The sequence below is a fragment of the Microcebus murinus genome, chromosome 14 (genome assembly GCF_040939455.1).
Source record: "Microcebus murinus isolate Inina chromosome 14, M.murinus_Inina_mat1.0, whole genome shotgun sequence".
NCBI lineage: Eukaryota > Metazoa > Chordata > Mammalia > Primates > Cheirogaleidae > Microcebus > Microcebus murinus.
The window spans coordinates 26031117-26047500 of NC_134117.1; the positions used below are offsets into that span (position 1 = coordinate 26031117).

General features: G+C 46.2%; 2 protein-coding genes across 3 annotated transcripts in view; both read left to right on the forward strand.

The window, feature by feature from the left end:
* Positions 1–9103, forward strand: part of PKD2L1 (polycystin 2 like 1, transient receptor potential cation channel) — a 34924-nt gene extending 25821 nt beyond the window's left edge. For both annotated transcript variants that reach the window (XM_076010376.1, XM_076010377.1), the window contains exons 4-15: positions 71–324; positions 1076–1300; positions 1476–1704; positions 2631–2801; positions 2984–3165; positions 3479–3599; positions 4429–4527; positions 4735–4856; positions 6082–6208; positions 7011–7129; positions 7381–7504; positions 8176–9103. In XM_076010376.1, the coding sequence (XP_075866491.1) occupies positions 71–324; positions 1076–1300; positions 1476–1704; positions 2631–2801; positions 2984–3165; positions 3479–3599; positions 4429–4527; positions 4735–4856; positions 6082–6208; positions 7011–7129; positions 7381–7504; positions 8176–8349 (1947 nt within the window). In that variant the 3' untranslated portion in view covers positions 8350–9103. The remainder of the gene's footprint in view (positions 1–70; positions 325–1075; positions 1301–1475; positions 1705–2630; positions 2802–2983; positions 3166–3478; positions 3600–4428; positions 4528–4734; positions 4857–6081; positions 6209–7010; positions 7130–7380; positions 7505–8175) is intronic.
* A 1191-nt stretch (positions 9104–10294) lies between these two features.
* On the forward strand, positions 10295–16179 carry BLOC1S2 (biogenesis of lysosomal organelles complex 1 subunit 2). The gene is made up of 5 exons (XM_012768499.3): positions 10295–10390; positions 10762–10878; positions 13173–13292; positions 13998–14102; positions 15676–16179. Exons 1-5 carry the CDS (start codon positions 10336–10338, stop codon positions 15705–15707), a joined length of 429 nt encoding a protein of 142 aa, XP_012623953.1. The 5' UTR covers positions 10295–10335; the 3' UTR covers positions 15708–16179.
* The last annotated feature ends 205 nt before the right edge of the window (positions 16180–16384 follow it).

Genomic DNA, 16384 nt, shown 5'->3' on the forward strand with positions numbered 1-16384 from the left:
AGCAAAGGTCATTGTTTGGGTAGAAGGTCAGGATGAGGCTGGGTAAGGTTCAACCTGGCCTGTGGTCCAGTTTGCCCAGGGCCCATTACTGGACAGTTTGTACTGGACCAAATGGTACAACAACCAGAGCCTGGGCCACGGCTCCCACTCCTTCATCTACTACGAGAACCTGCTGCTGGGGGTTCCGCGGCTGCGGCAGCTGAGGGTCCGCAATGACTCCTGTGTGGTGCATGAGGACTTCCGTGAAGACATTTTGAGCTGTTACGATGTCTACTCTCCAGACAAAGAAGAGCAACTCCCCTTTGGGCCCTTCAATGGCACAGCGTGAGTGAGCCCCCACCAGTGTCGCAGGGCTTGCCCTCTGAGCATGACACCATCCCAAGGTGTGGGAACCACCTCCACTGAGGCTTAAGGAGCCTTGGGGGTGCTTCAGAGGACTTGGGAGGCATCTCCCTCAGTCCCAACTGTGACTCTTTGGGGATCTTGTTCTATCACTCAGGCACAGAGGAGGTGGGTTAGCAGACATAGCTGTAGCCTCTGTCATTCTCACACACAGGTCACAGTCACTCTTACCCTCCCTGCAGGTGGTCCTTCAGGGTGGGGGGAAGCACTTTCTTGCCCATGGGGGTGTGCCCTCGGGGTATGGAGACTGAGTGAAAGGGAAGAGTCTGACCCTCAGCCTGAGAGAGGGAGCAGCAAGAAGTGGGGGTGAGGACGGATGAGGGATTAGGGAAGAAAGGGAAAAGGGTGAACAGGACAGGAAAGAAGGGGAGGAAACAAGGGCCCAGGGCAGAAGTGCGGGGCATAGAACAGAGAATCATGGGGTTCAGCAGCCAACTGTACAGTCGCGGGGCCAAAAGGATGTTTTCTGGACTGTACGGTCCAGGTGCTTCCCCATTCCAGCCATTGTTAATACAGTGAGAATGGTTACATGGCTGGATACTTTCTCGACAGCCTATATATATATATACACACACACACACATAATATATGTGAAACTATAAAGTCCAGACAATTATAAAGTGTTGCCATTGCCCTGGGAGATGAGCTTTCGGGCTGGCATTTTCTGTGGCAGGTGGACATACCACTCGCAGGATGAGCTGGGGGGCTCCTCTCACTGGGGCAGGCTCACCAGCTACAGTGGAGGCGGCTACTACCTGGACCTTCCAGGACCCCGACAGGCCAGTGCAGAGGCTCTCCGGGACCTCCAGCAGGGGCTGTGGCTAGACAGGGGCACTCGGGTGGTGTTCATCGACTTCTCAGTCTACAATGCCAACATCAATCTGTTCTGTGTTCTGAGGTGAGCTCCCTTTCCCTACTGCATCCCCCCATCCATGGATCCTGGCTCCTTTCTTCTGTGTTTGAGGCCCTTCCCTAAACTTGTACCCTATGGTGGTTGGTGGGGGTGGAGAGGAGAGGAGGTGGGAGCAACTGTCCTAGACCAGGTCCCCTTAGTTGTGCCCCTGCCCCCACAGACTGGTGGTGGAGTTTCCAGCTACAGGAGGTGCCATCCCATCCTGGCAAATCCGCACGGTTAAGCTGATCCGCTATGTCAGCAACTGGGACTTCTTTATCATTGGCTGCGAGATCGTCTTCTGCATCTTCATCTTCTACTATGTGGTGGAGGAGATCCTGGAGCTCCACATCCACCGGCTTCGCTACCTCAGCAGCATCTGGAACATACTGGACCTGGTGGTCATCTTGGTGAGGGATGGATATCTTGGACTTGGGACATACTGGGAGGAGGAGGGGGATCCACTTTTTTTTTTTTTTTTTTTTTTTTTTGAGATAGAGTCTCACTCGCTCTGTTGCCTTGACCAGAGTGCAGTAGTGTCATCATAGCTCACTGCAACCTCAAACTCCTGGGCTCAAATGATCCTCCTGCCTCAGTCTCCCAAGTAGCTGGAACTATAATAGGTGCATACCACGAGGCCTGGCTAATTTTTCTATCTTTAGTAGAGACCGGTCTCGCTCTTTCTCAGGCTGATCTCAAACTCGAGCTCAAGCAATCCTAATTTGGCCTCCCAAAGTGCTAGGATTACAGGCACCTGGCCTAGGATCTGCCTTTGCAGGGGTCCCAAGTCCTCCTTCTAACTTTTGGTCAAGTAACTGTAATAACTCTCTAAGCGAGAGGCTGATGTTCCCCTGGCTCTGCCCTTGGAAAACACTGTCTCTCATGTCTCCTAGCCTCCTCACCTGTTTATGTACTTAATATCCTGTTCCTCTCCTGTCTTTTTGCCTTTATGACCTGTCCCCTTAAAATCCCTGCTTTTTTCTTCTATATTCAAATATCCTGCCCATTCGTTTTCATTCCTTCCTACTAACAGGACACACTGGTTTCCTGACCAAGGCTGGGACGTGGTGGGAGTAGAGGAAATAAATTTCTTGGTTCCAGTTCCCTATGGCCCTTCACAACCTGCATGTTTACTTCTGGCCCCAAATCCTTCTGCTGGGCTCCCCAATCATCCTTTCCAATTGTATTTGGACCTGAGATAGTGAACAACTCACAGGGAAGGATGTTTTTTCCCCACCTGTCTTACCTTTGCTGGCTCTTTCCTGGGGCCTCAACTTTGAATTTCCCTCGAGATCCCTTTGACTCCTCTGATGCCCCCATGACCCCTATGTGACAGCTCTCCATTATGGCCATCGGCTTCCACATATTCCGAACCCTGGAGGTGAATCGGCTGATGGGGAAACTCCTGCAGCAGCCAAACACGTATGCTGACTTCGAGTTCCTCGCCTTCTGGCAGACGCAGTACAACAACATGAATGCTGTCAACCTCTTCTTTGCCTGGATCAAGGTACCCTGGGGTTCCTCATGCCCAGCTCTGCCACAGGGCACTCTTTCCCCCTTCCTTAATATGTGTCTCATTTTCCTCATCTGGTTTGGCAACTCCTGTGGCCTCCACAGGCCCCTGGAGTGGACTTTACAATGCTTCTCCCTTTCCCTCCTTCACTACTTGGTTCGACATGGCCTTTCCAGATATTCAAGTACATCAGCTTCAACAAAACCATGACCCAGCTCTCCTCCACGCTGGCCCGCTGTGCCAAGGACATCCTGGGCTTCGCAGTCATGTTCTTCATTGTTTTCTTCGCCTATGCCCAACTCGGCTACCTGCTTTTCGGGACCCAAGTGGAAAACTTTAGCACTTTTGTCAAGTGCATGTGTGTGTCCTTCCCCCTTCACTCCTCCCTGGCCCCTCACCCTCCAGCTCCATGGGTGTGTGTATCCCTGGGGAAGATGGCCAGATGTGTGTGGGTGTGTCTGTGCTTGAAGCATCTGTGTGAGAGGCTCTGGAAGCCCCAGTGTGTGCTCAAGTCATCTATGCACCCTGCTCTGTCTCTATCAGATTGGGCTGACGTGCAGTGGGGTGGCGGCGGAGGGGGGTCTGTCTGTAGTAAGGGAAGTGGAATGAGGGTATGGATTGGGGTCAGGGTTTGGTTAGGTTTTGGGTGAAGCCTAAACCTGGTCTCTCAGTTTCACTCAGTTCCGGATAATCCTTGGAGACTTTGACTACAATGCTATTGACGATGCCAACCGCATCCTGGGCCCTGCCTACTTTGTCACCTATGTCTTCTTCGTCTTCTTTGTGCTCCTGGTGAGAGTCTCTCTGAGGGGTGGGGACATAACCTGCAGGGTGGAGTTTTGGCCCCCATATGTCCCTCATTAGGATTATGATGAGTTTCTCAAATCAAGGATGGAGAGTGTGTGTGAGGGGTGGACGTTTGGATGTTCTGAGAGCTGGCTAATGTGGTCAGTGTGGCCAGCAAGTCAGTTTACAGGTTTGCAGAGTATAATGGAACCTGCAGACACCTTCACTAAAATCAAACCCACATCCTCTAAGGATGGAAAGGGAGAGAAAAGTGCCTCATGAGGAGAAGAAGCTGCTATGCCTGTTCTCCAAGACTCCCTTTCCTCAGGGACCTCTTGCTGATTTCTACTGCCACTACTTGGTAGTTCTCTCTGCCAACCATGAAAGATCTGGACTTAATTTTTATTATCAAGGCCAACAGGTTTCTTTATTTGATCAAAAAATAGGGATACAAACATGGATTGGGGGTAGATGGTAAAGAGAGCACAATTGTACTCTTACCTTGAGAAGTTTCTGGTTTCAGTGATTGACAGGCCTTAATATGGAGGAGGTCTGTGGCATCTATGGGGGTATCACTGTGGTCAGAAAGGTTGCTGCAGCAATTGAGACTCAGGATGCCAGGTTGATGAGGGAGCATGTTCCATCCCTAACAGAATTGTGCTGAAAGGCTGGCCTGTTGCGGAGCCTGAAAGGTGGGGATTGGTGGGCTGCAGAGCTGGGGTTAAGTGCATCTGATCTTTTAGGAACATGTGTCTGGGACAAAAATGGGGTCAGTGGGCTCAATGCTTTCAGTGCATCTGGGGGTGAGGACCCAGGTCCCTGCGTTATCCTCCAGAACATGTTCCTGGCCATCATCAATGACACATACTCAGAGGTCAAGGAGGAGTTGGCTGGACAGAAGGATGAGCTGCAAATTTCTGACCTCCTGAAACAGGTGACCACCTAGTCTCCTTGAGCTGCACATTTGCATGAGGGCCCAGGTCCTAGGCTCTGTGTCCTGATCTCTTTCTGACTGGTATAGGGGCCTGTGCCCTGTATGTCTTCGACTTTTCCATGGAAGTGTGGCGTTCTGTGGGTGGGTGTGGGGTCCAGGGGTGATGAGAAGCCTGTGGGAAATGGTGCCCATCCCTTTCCCTTTCAGGGATATAACAAGACCCTCCTACGCCTGCGTCTGAGGAAGGAGAGGGTTTCGGATGTACAGAAGGTCCTGCAGAGTGGGGAGCAGGAGATCCAGTTCGAGGATTTCACCAACACCTTGAGGGAGTGAGCAGCCAGAGAGCCAGCCTTCTCTGATATTGGTCTATAAGCCCATGACCCTCAACTATAGGGGTCTATAGGCCTCTGATCTTGACTTGCAGGTTTCTGACCTTTGCCCATAGGTCTCAGATCCTGATCTTTAGAATTGTGCCCTTGGTTTAAAGGTCTCTGACCATGGTCTATAACATTCTGGACCTTGTTGATCCACTCTTAGGACTACTGTAATAACATAAGTCCCTAATCATTTCATATAACCCCCACTCTCAAAAAACTCTGATCTTCCTTCATTGCTTTCCCACAAACACTGTTCTATTTCTTTATCCACTTGCTCCCCAATCCCCAGTCAAACATATTAATAAACATGGAACAAATATATTGTGAGCACCAGCTGGAGCCCAGGGATTGAATAAGGGACAACATAATGAGATAAAGTCTTTGTTCTCCAGGAGCTCATAGACATGTAAGTGAAAAAACTGAATCATAGAATCAATTCAACAACAGAAGTGACTACAAGAGAGGGGGCATGGAGTAAAGAGAGTGATCAATTTCTATTTCTGAGCTCAAAAGAGGGCTTCCCGGAAGAAGTGATGTCTGAATAGGGTTTTGGAGGATTAATAGCTTATCAGCAGAGAGGAGAGGAAAGCCATTTCAAGAAGAGGCGAAAGCATATACACAGGCATAGAGGTCTGAAACTAAGCAACATATACAGAAGTAGTAAGGAGTTGAGCATTGCTAAGGTATCAAATAAAAGGTGGATCATAGCAGGAGATGAGGCCAGAGAAATGGGAAAGGGCCACATTGGGAAAGGCCTTAAACACACTACCACTGTATCCAAAGAATAGGATGCCCAGAAGGGATTTTAAGCAGGAAAGGGGCATATTTAGTCCTGCATGTTAGAAAGGTTAATGATGCTAGTTGTATCATGAAGGATGTATTTAAGGACTGGGAGTAGAGGGGAAGCCTGGGGGTGGCAGGTTATTTAGGGGCAAAGAGATTTTGCAGTAATCTCTATAGGAGGTCACAGGGCCCTGAACCACGCGGCAGGAGTCAGGAGGGAAAGAAGAAATAGATTCACATGATTTCTTGGGGGTAAAATTGCTAGTCTTTGGAGTTATTTATTTCCTAGAAAACAAGACTCTTGCCAAAGTCTAGCAAAAGAGTGGGGAGTCGGTAATTGAGAGGTTACAGCCACAACAGGGCAGAAGTCATTTCATCATTCTGTTCTCTTCAGACTGGGACATGCAGAGCATGAAATCACTGAGCTCACAGCTGCCTTCACCAGGTTTGACCGAGATGGGAATCGCATCCTGGATGAGAAGGAGCAGGAACAAATGCGACAGGACCTGGAGGAGGAGAAGGTGAGCCAGGCTGATTGGTGGAGAGGCAGTGTAAGGAAACTGCTCACCATCTCCTTCCCCTGACACACCCAGGACACAAACCTAGACTGAAAAATCTTCCCATAGATGAGCAGGAAAGAATGCTCTAGAATGGTAGTTCTCAAACCCCTGCACATTGGCATATCCTGGGGAGCCTTTAAAAATCCTCATACTCAGGCCACATACCCTAGACAAATAAAATCAGAATTTCTGGGGGTGGGACTCAGACATCAGTATTTTTTAAAGCTCCCCAGGTGATTCCAATGCATAGCCAAGGTTGAGAGTCATTGCTCTAAGACAGAGTCTTGGGCGAAGTGACTAATTTGCCCAAGAGTCCCTGATAATTCCCTCTGAGGACTTGCCTTCTCCTTGGGATTTTCAACCTCTGATCCTCGCTGCCTCTACTCTGCCTGCTCCATACCTATCCAGGGTAGACCTAAAAAAGTCAAGGGCAGAATGACAGCAGCCCAGAAAGAAAGCACCAAGAATTCTGGTACTGTCACCCCTCTCCTAAAATGAGTTGGCCTCTAGTGAACACCTCACCAATCAAGGTTTCAAGAAGCTTGTGTTTTCTTTCTTTGGGAGGTGACTCCCTCTTCTGAGGTTGGTCCACCACCACCACCATTGGCCTACCTATTGTCTCCAGAGTCTGGGAGGGAAGGGGAATAGCAAGAACTGGAATCCGAGGCTTGGTCCTGAAAGCCCATTAGAGCAGGTGATAGAACAAGAGCTGATGGCTTCCCAGGGTCATCTTCTCCCCTCTAACCTCTGACTTCCTGATCAGGTGGCGCTCAATGCTGAGATTGAGAACATGGGCTGGTCCCTTGCGAGTAGCCTACCAGGTGAGCTGGGCCCAGAGGCTGCCAGAGAAGGAGGCTGGATTTCAGGAGAAGAATTCTACATGTATGTATAGCCAGGGACCCAGGGCTGGCTATGTTTGTAATATCCTAACTTGACCTTTTTACCACAACTTTCCAATTCCCTGTCCCAGTCCAAGGAGAACCTCTGATCCCCTTTAATTCTCCCTACAAGGCTGGGTCTTATCTTTCTTGTTCCAGTCCAGACACATGCTGTTCTGTTACCCCTGCCTCTGCAGATACCTGGTCCCCAGGCACATATTTTTGCTCCACTGGTCTCTCTCAAATCCTTCACAGGCTCACAAGGAGAGTTCTGCAGCTGGAGACTGTCCTGGAAGGACTTGTGTCCCGGGTTGATGCTGTGGGCTCAAAGCTAAACCTGCTGGAGAGGAAGGGGTGGCTGGCACCCTCCCCAGGCATGGTGAGTGGCCCTTCACCTGGGTCTTCTTAGCTCCCCACAGCTGAACTCTACTATCTTTTCCACTTAGTGGGTGGGGGAAGAACATTTTTGAAAGACATATGTTCTTAGGCTCCTGGGGAAACATGTTCCCAGTGGTCAGTGTATCAGTGGAGGTGGGGTGTGGAGATAAGGCTTTGAAATTGGTTGCCCTGGCCTAAGGGCTGCCTTGGCCTCTAGGAGATGGTCTGTGTCAGTCTGTTTGGGCTTCAGTAACAAACTATCATAGACTAGGTGGCTTATAAACAACAAAAATTTATTTCTTATGATTTGGGAGGCTGGGAAGTGTAAGATCAATGTGTCAGCAGATTCAATGTCTAATGAGGGCCCAGTTCCTGGTTCATAGATAGCTGTCTTCTTGCTGTGTCCTCACATGGTTGAAGGGGAAAGGGAGCTCTCTTTTATAAGGGCACTAATCCCTTTCATGAGGGCTCCACACTCATGACCTAATCACCTACCAAAGGCCCCACCTTCTAATACCATCACCTTGGGAGTTAGGTTTCAACAAATGAATTTGGGAGGGGCACAGACATTCAGTCTATAGCAGTCTGGGTTCTCTGGAATCACATCCAGAGAAAAGGAAAATGTGACACATATTCTTCCTTCAAATGACCTGTCCCTTTTTCTTCCAATAGGAGGAACAAGCTGTTTGGGAGCACCTGCAGCCAGCCCCAGCTGTGACTCCAGCCCCCTGGGGAGTCCAGGGTGGGCAGGACAGTTGTGGGGGAGGAGGCCTAAAGCATCAGACAGCAGGCTTCTCTCCCGCTACCTCCCCAGAGGCCCCCTCTCCACACGCCCTCCACTTCTAGGAGAGCAGGTGGCACTGTGGCTACTACAGAGCCCAGCCCTGTGTCTGGCCTTTTGAGCCAATGTTTCTGTGTGTAGCGGGCATCATGCTTAGGCTTGTGACTCAGTGTTTCTGTGTGAAGCCACATAGCTCTGTGAAATAACACTTCCCACTGGGCTTCTTACTCCCTGTAAAAAGAGCACTTTGCTCTGCTGTGGTGATATAAAGTGTCAATAACAAACAAGACAAAGGAAGGGAGGGTAATGACTCTCCCTAAGCACCTGGATAGCCACAATTTGTGAAAAAGGTAGAAGCCAAAAGAGCAGGCAGTGTCTAGATGTCTTTCTACTTGCTAGTGAATCTTATTTTTATCCTTTGTGCATCCAGAGATCTGCTACTAGTGTCTATGGGTTTCTTGCCTTCCCCTGTAGAGGTTTCCTGTAAAAGAGAAGGGGAAGCCTTGGAGGAGATTCTTACATGGTGACATTCCAAAGTTGCAAAGGAGTAGAGTGACACCCTCCCAGAGCAAAGTCTAAGAAGGCTAGAGGAGGAGTAGGAAGGCTTCTGGAGGAGCCTGCCTGCTGGCATTCCACTGAACCTGGGAACTGAGGGGGCTGTAAACCAGGAGATAAAAATGGTGTCTGAAGAGAATGAAACAAGGAAATGACTTCAGGTTTCAGAAATCTTTGAGCTAATATGTGGTGGTTTCTGACTCTATTCTTCCATAGGACCATGTGGATTTTCATGGTGACTATCAATAAAACTTCCTAGGAAAACCAGGACTTTGCATTTGCTTCTGGGGTTAGAGGGAAAAAGATAGGCTGAAACTGTGGGCCATCCATGTGTTTCGGCTAGAGTAGGTTCATACTCTCTGGGAGGTATAGAGTGGGGGCAGTGACAACATAAGGGAACTGGGCTGTTCCAAGAGTCCTGAAATAAGACCCCCTGGCTCATAGGAATGGTTTGAAATGATGGGTACTATGGTTACACCATAAGGAAGAATGGAGACAGGTGAAACAGGGAGACCCAGTCCTCAGGACGGAGTCAGGTTAAGATGGCTGGGAATGGAGGGTAGCTGGTGTGTGTGTGCACACACACGCACAAGTGTGTTTATGTATATGGTATACTGGCATGGGAGGGGTGAGAGGGTGCAGATGGAGGATAAACAGGGATAAGACAAGAAATTCCTACACCAAGATTTCAGGTGTCCAGGAGTCTGCATCCTGAGAGCTACTATATCTCCTCTCCCTTCTCTGGTGACTTTTATCCCTTCCTCATTTTGCACCATTGCTCCCCAGTCACTTTTTCTCATCCATTCCTTTCACTTACCTTGTTCTCCCATCCCATTAAGTACTCTGTACAACGAGGAGACTTGTGAAACAGCTAAATGCAATTAAGATAACCAGAGTGGATCCTCGGCCCTAAAAAAGTTACAATCTAACCTTTCTTCAAGAAAGGCTGTATCAACTGAAGAGAAATGGGTGCCTGCCTGGAGTTTAAGAAATAAAGGCCAATGAGTTGGTGTTAATCCAGGACATTGGGAGGGAGAATATTTAGCATTGGGGTCAAACGCCTCAAAGTTTCTCAAAGTCTGCATGAGACTACCTGCAAAAGCTTGGATTCTTTGAACAATCTTTTGGTAACTAACACCAGCCAGGGTGTGGAGAGTCTCGGGAGTGGGCAACGTGTCTCCGGTGACTTCGGTCAGCAGGCCACTAAGGGCTCCACTAAGTCCAGACGGGTGGTGGTGGTACAAGCGACCCCGCCAGGTTATAACTACAAGAATGAGCGCGCCCTCAGTTCCAGAACTCGCGACTCTTGGCAGCGGGTCGATTCATAATAGCCTGGCTTCAATTTTGGCTTCCCCTTTGCGACAAGTGGTTACCTGAGTCAGGACTCGAGCAACAGGCTAACGACTGCAGGGGCTGCCACTGCGGGTGGGGAGGGCGGGGCACGCCTGGTGCGCATGCGCAAACTTCCCAGAACCGGAAGCAGCGCAGAGCCGGGCATGGCGGCTGCGGCCGAGGGTGTCCCGGCGACTCGACGGGAGGAGCCTGCTCGAGGTACCCGGAATGGATGAGGACGGGCGGGGGGCCTGGGGCTCGGGGTGCGGACTCGGGATGGCAGGGCTGAGTGTGTGGTTGGCTCACCTCGCAGGAGCGGGCAGGTCGGAGGGGTGCACCTGTCTTTGCGCGCAAGTGTTTGTCCTGTCAGAGCGACTGCGAGGGTTTGGCCAGGGGATCAGGTTTGAGCGAAGGGCGAAGTTGGCGTGTAAGGTTGGCAAGGACGAAGTGAGGGATTGAAATTATGGCAGATGGGGTCTGGAGCTGACTTGATCGAGTGAGAACAGTTAGAGGGATGTAAGAACAGGCTGTTTTGGCTGGATTAGGACCCGGGGTAGGGCGGGACATTTACTCATTCTCCCTTGGCCCAGACGATGCCGCGGTGGAGACAGCTGAGGAAGCAAAGGAGCCTGCTGAAGCTGACATCACGGAACTTTGCCGGGACATGTTCTCCAAAATGGCTACTTACTTGACTGGGGAACTGACGGGTGAGGCGGGGTTGGGTTGATTCGGATATTGCTGAGCACCACTCCCTGGACCTGTGGTTGACTCAGGAGCCCTGGGGTGCTTTAGCATCTTCAGTCTGCAGCTCCCTCACCCCACATGCCCTGAGACAGGCCTGTCCTAAGTTTGGGGAGGTCATGTATGGGAGGGAGAGAGGTATATATACACAAACCACATTTTCTTTATCCACTCATCAGTTGATGGACTCTTTTTTTTTTTTTCTATCTGAGGTTTGAAGCTTGGGTGGTGCCATCAGCCAAAATGGGGCTGCTGGAAAGAGGAACCATGTTGGTGTGAAAATGTTTTCAGTTTTGGGCTGGCTGCTTGTTGATATTACTAGGACACTCAGGTGACTTTTATCAGGACACTCAGGTGACTAGTGTATGTGAGTCGAGAGCTCAGAGACTGGTCAAAGCAGGAGAAATAGATTTAGGAGTCACTTGCATAATGGTGTGATTGGAGGCTGTGTAGGATGAGATTGCCAAGGAAGAGCTTAGAGGTAAGTTAGAGAGCCTAAGCTAAAATCTCAGGGAATGCCTGTATGGTGAAATTAATTTGCTTTTTTTTTTTTGAGACAGAGTCTTGCTTTGTTGCCCAGGCTAGAGTGAGTGCCGTGGCATCAGCCTAGCTCACAGCAACCTCAAACTCCTGGGCTCAAGCAATCCTCCTGCCTCAGCCTCCCGAGTAGCTGGGACTACAGGCATGCACCACCATGCCCGGCTAATTTTTTCTATATATATTAGTTGGCCAATTAATTTCTTTCTATTTATAATAGAGACAGGGTCTTACTCTTGCTCAGGCTGGTTTCGAACCCCTGACCTCGAGTAATCCGCCCGCCTCGGCCTCCCACAGTGCTAGGATTACAGGCATGAGCCACCGCACCCGGCCTTAATTTGCTTGTAATAAGTGTTTAAAGTACCTAGGTTTCCAAATTATTTATTAATATTTATTATAAAATTAATTTTAAGGTGATCATTATTTCCCTGTGTCTATTATTCTTACTTGCATGAGTGCTTTTTTGAGTTTAAAAGGAAGCTGGCATAACCCATGAGAATGTGCCACCCATGTAAACATCAGTTATGTGTCACAGCTGAGATAAAGTTGAGAACTGATTCTTAAGGGGTCTGGACAGAAAGGATCTGGCATAGAAACCTAAGAAGAGCAGTTGGAGATTAGAAAATCAGTTTAGTACAATTCCATTGCAGCTAAGGGAAATGAGATTTTCACAAAGAGAGGGAGATCAGTAGTGTCAGAAAATGGAGAGGTTTAGGAGGATAAGAACTGAGCAAATGCCACGGATTTGGTGGTTAGCAGGGCATTGATGACCTTGGAACTTGTAATTTCTCTGGATGGTTGGGGCAAAGACCAGACTACAATGGTTTACGTGAGTGAATTGTGAGGGAGAGGAAGTAGTGAGTGTCAGCTACTATTTCAGATTGTTTAGCAGTGAAGCCCCTTTGCTTTACTGAGCAAATGATTTAAGTGTAGCAGAATAAAGGGAGTGCTTTTGAGCTGGAGGAAACCTGAATGTATTGCTATATAGAGAGGAAGGAACCATTATGGTGGGAGAGTTTGGAAATGCAAATGAAAGGAGATGATTGAAGTGAGGCTCTGAAGGGTAGAAGAGTTTGGGATCAAGAGCACAAGAGGGGGCTGTCTTGGCAGAAATAGGAACACTTTTGCCTCTTGGGAAGATATTAAGGTACAGAGAAGTTTAAAAGTAAGGCAGAGAGGTTGAAGCAGCTTATGTTAGTGATCTTGGCTTTTGGGAAAATTAGAGTAGAGGTTATTTGCTTTGAGTGGGGATAGGGAAGAGAATTGAGGATATGAGAAGCAGACAAATCGTTTGGAAAAGTCACTGCATAAATGCAATATATTAGGAACAGAATCATACACAGTAATAAATGAGTTACTAGGAAGTGGTGAGGTCTTAGTTGATAGTATATATATTATGATGCAATCCCCCAGATTACATGTTTTGATGCTATGGGAGTACCAAGACTATTTTGCCTCCCTTTTCTTAGAACATGAATTTATCATTTCTCTTTGTAACCATGACCCTGAATCTTCTGGATCTTGTTTAAATAGTTTGGTGATTGTTGCCTAAATTTCTACTTAGACATTCAGAGTACACAAGCTAAGTATAAATGTCATAGATCAAAAGTGGCCCATTCCTTTGACATTCCCTAGGCCTTGCCTTGAATTACCAGTTGGTTTATAATTTCACATTCCAATGATCTAAGACAAATCTTAAAGCCATCTTCTGTTTATTTTAAAGCTACCAGTGAAGACTATAAGCTCCTGGAAAATATGAATAAACTAACCAGCTTGAAGTATCTTGAAATGAAAGATATTGCTATAAACATTAGTAGAAACTTAAAGGACTTAAACCAGAAGTGTAAGTAATAATTTTTATAATTAAACATGTTTGTATTTAATGTTTTTTTGTGCATGGGGCTATGGAGAAGGTGAGGGAACCTGGCATCCCTGTCTTGGGGGAGCTCATTTTCTAAAAATGAATTATAAAATTAAGGTGAATTTCTTTCATTCTGAGGATCAGCATGCCTTGGTGGTATGGTTATTTCTGCTTCTAAATCTTGATTTTATCAGTTTACTCTTGGATAGAGAGGAGGCAGAGGAGGGGTGGCCAGATTCTAGTAAATTGATTTAACAATGAAATCCATAAAGGACTACTCTATTAAACAGAAAATCAGAAAATCTGTAATGAAAGATGCTAATTTAGAGTGGTCAAATACATTTTTCCATTTACTTATATTTGTGTTCCTTGTTTCTAGGGACTCTTTCTTGGTATGGAAGTACCCAAGAAACTGAATCAGTAATGGAAAGATTACTCAAGGAGCAAGAAATTAAAAAGAAAGGAAAATTAATAGTGGAGAGAGCTATTAATAGGTGACTAGGTCACAGTCATGCCTGATCAGCTAGCTACTGAAAGCATCTGCCCTACTAGTGATCAGAATCGTGTCATCCCACCCAGTCTGCCTTAGGCATAGCTGGAGAGACACTAGCATTCTTATTTTTCCACTCTTTTTCTATACTCTTTGTCAATACCACATAAACATGTGGTTTGTCTTTGTTTTTAAAGATGCTGGACTGCAGCCTTATCTGGATCAGATCAATGTCATTGAAGAGCAGGTAGCAGCTCTTGAGCAGGCAGCTTACAAGTTGGATGCATATTCAAAAAAACTGGGTAACCATTTTTATTTCTGTTTTGATTTAATAAAGGGTACCTCTTGCCAGTATGTTCTTAATATTAACTAACATAATAGTTAACATTTATGGTATGCCTACAATGATCTATTAATCTTCACAAAAACCTAGTGAGTATTTTATTATTATTAATGAAAACAACATTTCCTGAGTACCTAATGGTATGTCAGGTACTGTTCTTAAGTGCTTACATGTATTATGTTTTTTATCCTCCCAATAATCTGTGAGGTAAGTACATGACTTTTATCCCCATTCTATAGAGGAGGAAACTGGTTTAAGGGGTTAAGTAACTTGTTTAAGGACACACAGCTAGTACATGGAAGATATTGCAAATCAGGTCTGTTTGATTATAAAGCTCAGGCTCTTAATTGTGGCTCAGCAGGCAGAAGCATCTTTAATAATGTAGATAAATAATTTCTTTAAAAACAGAATAGCCAATGAAGGGTTTTCTTGAAGGATTACTTTTCCTTTTAGGAGGAAACTACTACTGTTGGTGTTGGTGGCCTACTAACTGGTTCTGTCTCTTATATCCATGGGTTAAAAATAACAAATTTGTTTTTATCCTAGATAACATTTACAGATCATTTTATTTTCGTCATTAATAATTGTTGACTACCTCAAAAGAATGGCTTATAACAGGCTGGGATTTGACATAGCTGGTGATTAACAATCAATTCCATTGTCTACAATTGCATTTAGTAAATGGTTATTGTGAACCTTATATGTAGAAGGCATTGTACCAGGTGCTTTTGAGATTTTTAATAGAAAAAGAGAATCTGTCACAGTAAGAGGCTTATTTGATGGCCTTTTAAATCTCTGTATCTTTCAAAATTGCTTTCTTGGAGTGAGAAGTAATGATAAGAACATAAAAGAGGAAACCTACATTTATACTTCCTGAGGGTTCCAGTCTGGTTCCAAAAGGTGCCTGGGACAGTGCCTGGAGAGACAGTTTTCTGTGCTTAGTAAGGCTCCCCATAGGTCAAGTGTCAGTCAATTTGCTTAATCCTGGTGGAGCTGTTCAACACATTGACCGCCATGTGAGTTGTATGTAACTCAGGCTAGTTTTGACCCTGGGGTCTCCCGAAACAAAGCTCCGCAGTTGATTTTTGAAAATCTTAATTGTTGATGTTCTTATTGTTACAATTAATATTGACAGTTTAATTCTAAAAATGTGGATTGTATTGCATATAACTCACACACACAGAAAACAATAAAAAATAACAAATTAGGATTGTTTTGTTTTAATAAAACACTGTGGCCCCAGGGAAAAAATTTTTTTTTCCTAGTGTGGCAGTCAATGTGGTAAGCAGGTGCTGTTGACAGGGTTAGGATTTAATGAACTTGCATTGGGTTCTCAATTCTGGGTATGTGTGTTTGACTCCTTATTACAAGCTGTACAGATCAATGATCTTTATATTTGGGCAGATGATGAGATTGAAACCAATAGATTTTTAACAATATAATAGGCATTTAGAATTTTCCTGGAAATGCTAACTAAAAACTGTCTTTGTAAGAGCTGGTTTTAAAAGATGTCCCCCTTCCTTCCACCGCAGAAGCCAAGTACAAGAAGCTGGAGAAACGATGAAAAACTTGTTTCTGTAGGATGAAGTCTTTTTTAATGTGGAAAAATCTTTTATAAGACCTGAATCCTGAGACTGATGAATTGTCCAGACTCTTCAAAAGGAAACTGTGCTGGTCATCCCAGGAACATCCCAATGTTGCAGTAAACTGGAAGATTGTGGCTACTCCTGAACCTCCTTTGGGGCAGTATCCCTCAGAAACTCACACTTGTAACTCCGTACCTTTTACTTGAATGCTTCATCGTCCATTCAGGACAGAGATGCTCTCGAAGTTCAGGGTACACCTGGGCTTGCCAGTAGACTCAAATGAGAGGGCCTATTTTCTCTGGTAGTGGTTGATTACTGCATTATTTTCTTAAGTGGCTGGTTTTTGAGTTACTGTGTAAATGTTTTTTTTTAATTAATGCTACTAATGTATTGTTAACAAGATTCTAAATTATAAAAGGAAAATAAAACAAACTTGTTCTTTGCAGCTCATCACTTTGTGAACACCAGTAATTTACTTTTTGTAACATTGCAAATAACAGAAAATCTTAAAATAATTCCAGGCCGAGTCTTCTAGACTGAGCAAAAATAGTAAAAGGAGTGTTTTGATAGCTTGTTTTATGGGATGGGTGCCTCTTGTCTCTTTTCTTAGGTGAGTCAGCTGTCTGGGGATGGATGACATCTTGACATGTGCTCC